At 41.2% G+C, this 4,171-nt stretch overlaps 1 protein-coding gene across 1 annotated transcript in view; it reads right to left on the reverse strand.

The window, feature by feature from the left end:
• Positions 1-4,012, reverse strand: part of MTX3 (metaxin 3) — a 15,910-nt gene extending 11,898 nt beyond the window's left edge. Inside the window, exon 1 of the mRNA XM_017743664.1 lies at positions 3,974-4,012. Coding sequence (XP_017599153.1) covers positions 3,974-4,012 — 39 coding nt within the window. The remainder of the gene's footprint in view (positions 1-3,973) is intronic.
• Between the last annotated feature and the right edge of the window lie 159 nt (positions 4,013-4,171).

Raw genomic sequence — 4,171 nt, forward strand, 5'->3', positions numbered from 1 at the left:
GCGAGGTGTGATTTGGGTGCTGGAGTGTGTCCAGAGAAGGGCAATGGAGCTGGTGAAGGGTCTGGACGACCCTATGACGAGTGGCTGAAGGAGCTGGGGGTGTTTAGCCTGGAGAAAAAGAGGCTCAGGGGGGACCTTATCACTCCGCAAGTACCTGAAAGGATGCTATAGATGGGTAGGGTTCAGGTTTTTTCTCCCAAGTTAGAAGTGGTAAGACAAGAGGAAATGGCTTCAAGTTGGACTAGGGAAGGTTTGTATTAGACATTATGAAAAATTTCTTCACAGAAAGGGTTGTCAAGCATTGGAACAGGCTGCCCAGGAAAGTGGTTGGAGTCACCATTCCTGGAACTGTTGAGGACACATTTTAGTGGTGAATATGGTGGTGGTGCTGGGTTGATTGTTAGACTCAATGAACTTAGAGGTCTTATTTTAAGAAAAACCTAACCATTCTATGACCCATCATATGGCTTTTCTTAAGACAGCTACAGGAAGGCTTAGGGGTAAATAGGGAAGTAAGCTTTGCATTGCATTCAGGCCCAACTTATCTCTGTGTTGTTGTGGAGTCTGGAGCAAAGATAAAAAAAGAGGCACTGTACCTTTCCTCCCCCATGTCAGGAACTTTTTTCCTCTTGGTTACCTAAGTGGAATTCCTATCAGAGTAAATGAAAAGTAAATAGGTGCACTGAAGATGGATATATGACTTGACTTGAAAAAGTGGAGCTTCAATTTGTGTTTTGGAAAAGCAAAAATTCTTTTGAAACCTGTCTTTGAAACTTTAAAACCAGGATGAAAACCAGCAATGTTGACATAAATAGGAAAGGATGTGGTTTAGAGCTGATATTTCCCTTGCCTTAAGATTTCTGTATCTTAATTGCCCATGAATCCTGATTTTTAATCATCCATATAATTCCATGAAAACAGTGAATCTCCTGATGCATATTAGGAACAAAACATGAAAGGTGAATTAAGCAGCAGGGTTCTTTTCTATTTCCCTTACACCATTATTTGGAATTTGAACAAGTCACAGACACTTCTGTAAAGCAAAATCTGTTATGTTTGCAGCCTGTCTGTATTCTGTATGCTTAAAATCTTATCAAATTACATAATCAGGTCAAAAAAAGTGATCAAGGTTTTTTTGCAGATTCTATATAAAAATATTATAGTCACATACTTATGACTTCCTTACAAAATGTGACTGACACTATGAAAGTTTCTTGGAAACACAATTCATTAATCATGTTTTGATTCTTTCTTCTTATTTAACCTGCAGTAAGCTGGAGTTTATACTTCAGAGAATACACAAGAGTGAAAAGGCAATTGCTACTATTCTATTGTTTTTATTTAAAAATGTTGATTATAAGGTCTAATAGCCCCTTTTAGACAGCAGATAAACATTCTACTTTTGGAAATCCCTTAAAGAAGATTGTGATTGAGCACAAAATCCCCTTTAGTCTGTAACATATTCCAACAATAAAACTCAGCATAAAAATGAAAACTGGAAAAATTGCAGTGACCTTTACACGTACTAAGTTCATCTAAACATGGACTTAAGCTTCTGTTCATACACCCTGTGAACCAGTTCCCTTCTGTCACATTGTATTGTGCTGCATGGTCTGTTTGCCAAACATTGCCTCCATGTGCATTCTTTGTGAGTAAGCACAAAGAATAAGCAGATACAGAGCAAGAACAGAATATGGCCCGCACAAATCTAATGCTAACAAATATATAATACTACAAAAAAAATCCTCCTCCTGTAGGGCTGGTCAGCACCAGTGCAAGAGAATCCTCTGTAGTTAAATCAGAAGTGAGGAATGGTAATTTATAATTACTTAATATATATTTTTGTCAGATAAGGAAATCTTTCAAGAAAACACTTAATGTTTTGATAAACTCAAACTCAATAAACTCAAAGTACATAATAAATGGCTGCAAATTACTGATGGTGTTCCTTTTAGGCAAAAGAAAACCTTTACTATCCTTTTCTCTCTTCTTTTTTTTTTTTTTTTGGTCCAGAACTTTGCTTTTTCAGACTTTCATTGTGTTTTTCTGTCATGCACTTAAGTATATGTTTGCAAAAAATGCTCTTTGTTGAGTCAAGGCTTTTCCTTAATAAGCAGTAGAACATCATCAGTGCTGCTCTAGATCCATGTATTAGCCTCTGCAGCATCTGTACTGTCTCCCCACGCTTTAGGCTGGGGACAAATTCTGAACTAAGACTTCTTTTTAAGGAGCTTGTGACACTTGAAGTCCCTCCTTTTCTTGTTCCATCTTCTTGCCTCTTGCTTACCCCTTTTAGCCTCCCTTTGTTCCCTGCTCCACAGCACTCTGCACCTGATGATCTGTTTTTCTCACTCCCCTGTGCAGCTCTCGGCACTACCATGTCATCCTGTCACTTCCACTGCAGGGGCAAGGATGTGGGAGTGAAGCTGTGGTGTTTCTTGTTGTGTGTGGACATATACAGAGGAGCAGTAGGGTGAGGAGGAGGAGGTATAGCACCATGCTGTGACACAGTGGATGTGGTAGAGCACCCTTCTGCCTGGCAATGGGCAGAGGAAGAAATGGGCAACTTAAGGAGCAGGTCAACACTGCTAACACGAATAAGCTAAGAAGTAAGGGTGTGTTATAGGGTATATGCCATGTGGGGAGGGCAATTAGAGGGTATGTGAATATAGGCCAGCTGAAAGTATCTGAAAATCTGACTGGGCTTTTGTTGGCGAGCAGCCCACAGCCATGCTCTATGTGGTGTAGAGCTGCTCGGGCAGCCCCTTCAAAGTGCACGCAGCCCCCACCCTGCAGCGTGCTGTGTCTTGCCTTACACACAATGAGCCCCCCAAGGGCTGTTCTCTGTGGTGCTTGTTAGATGTATGCACCAAGCTGATGAGACTGAACATTAATCAACACTACTTTGCTCACTTTAACATAACCTTTCCTTTCTATTGTTGCCCTACTTTTTGTGATGTAAATAATATCAGACAGCTCCAACTTTTCCAACTGAGTGTGGATAGCAAGCTGCGATGGGGCCAAGCAGGGCTTCCTGGATTTCTGACATGACAGAGGTTCATCAGCAGGGCTGATGCACACAGGGAGGTACAGGACCAAGAGCACTGTGCAGCAGGACGGGAAGCCCACAATGTGTTTGGGTTTCTCACTTGCTCCCTTTCTCCTGTACTTTCTTAACATCGGCAGTGCAGAGGCTAGAATTTTCTGAAGTAGAGGACAAGCAATGGGGTAATGATATCCTAAGGGAATACACAATGCTCAAAATTGTCATAGTTGAAAGAAGAAGGTTTTTGTAAAATTGACTTTGGCTAAGTTATTGAGTTTGGGAGCTTGCTAAGACAAACAGCCTTTTCACATAGTCTCCATCTGGTCAGTTTGAGCACTCTCAATGCTTCTGAGCTCTTTAAATGAAATAAAGGAGCAGATGATATAGTCTTCATTTTGCCAGTCAGAGTCTTCTAGAAACCAAATTTGCCCCAGTCTGCAATCTGCACGACCCCTTTTAGTGACACTCTTCAGTAAGGAAAAGTGGAGTATTTAAATTCCTACCAAGACCAAGTCTTCACACCAGAGCATCCACATTTGTTTTGACTTTGGGTATGCATGAGAGAGAATCTGTTCTGCTACATGTTAAACCTTACCAGTGGACACTCAACACCTGACTGCAGAGCAGGCAGAGAAATTTATGAGGGGGCTTTGCAAAGACAACAGCTGTATTATTGTCAGAAGACACAAAGAAATGCATGGTAACCATTTGGTGAACATAGAAAGGGAGGTAAGAAAGATTTTAAAGTAAAATGGTTCCAACCTCAAAGTTAAGCATCCTGCAGTCAGCAGGACTGGGTGGATAGAGCTGCATTATCTTCGTGCTTCTGACACTCTTCTACATCCCTCACCAGGCTGGTGGTTCTCTGAAGGGCTGCTTGCAACAGCACTGGACTTGCTGTCCCTCCTGAACTTATAGAACTCTTACCTGGCTCTTAAAGCACACCCAGTTTACTTTTGGGGCCATCTTCTTGTGACTGGTAATAAACATACCTGCTTATTAACCACTGGACTTCATGATCTTAAAGGTCTTTTCCTACCTAACCAATTCTGCAACTATTAATTTAAAGCCATTAAAAACACATCAATTTTCAGGACTCCTCAAAGGGCAAACTCCAGCCACGGT

The sequence above is a fragment of the Corvus brachyrhynchos genome, unplaced genomic scaffold (genome assembly GCF_000691975.1).
Source record: "Corvus brachyrhynchos isolate BGI_N302 unplaced genomic scaffold, ASM69197v1 scaffold8, whole genome shotgun sequence".
Classification (NCBI taxonomy): Eukaryota; Metazoa; Chordata; class Aves; order Passeriformes; family Corvidae; genus Corvus; species Corvus brachyrhynchos.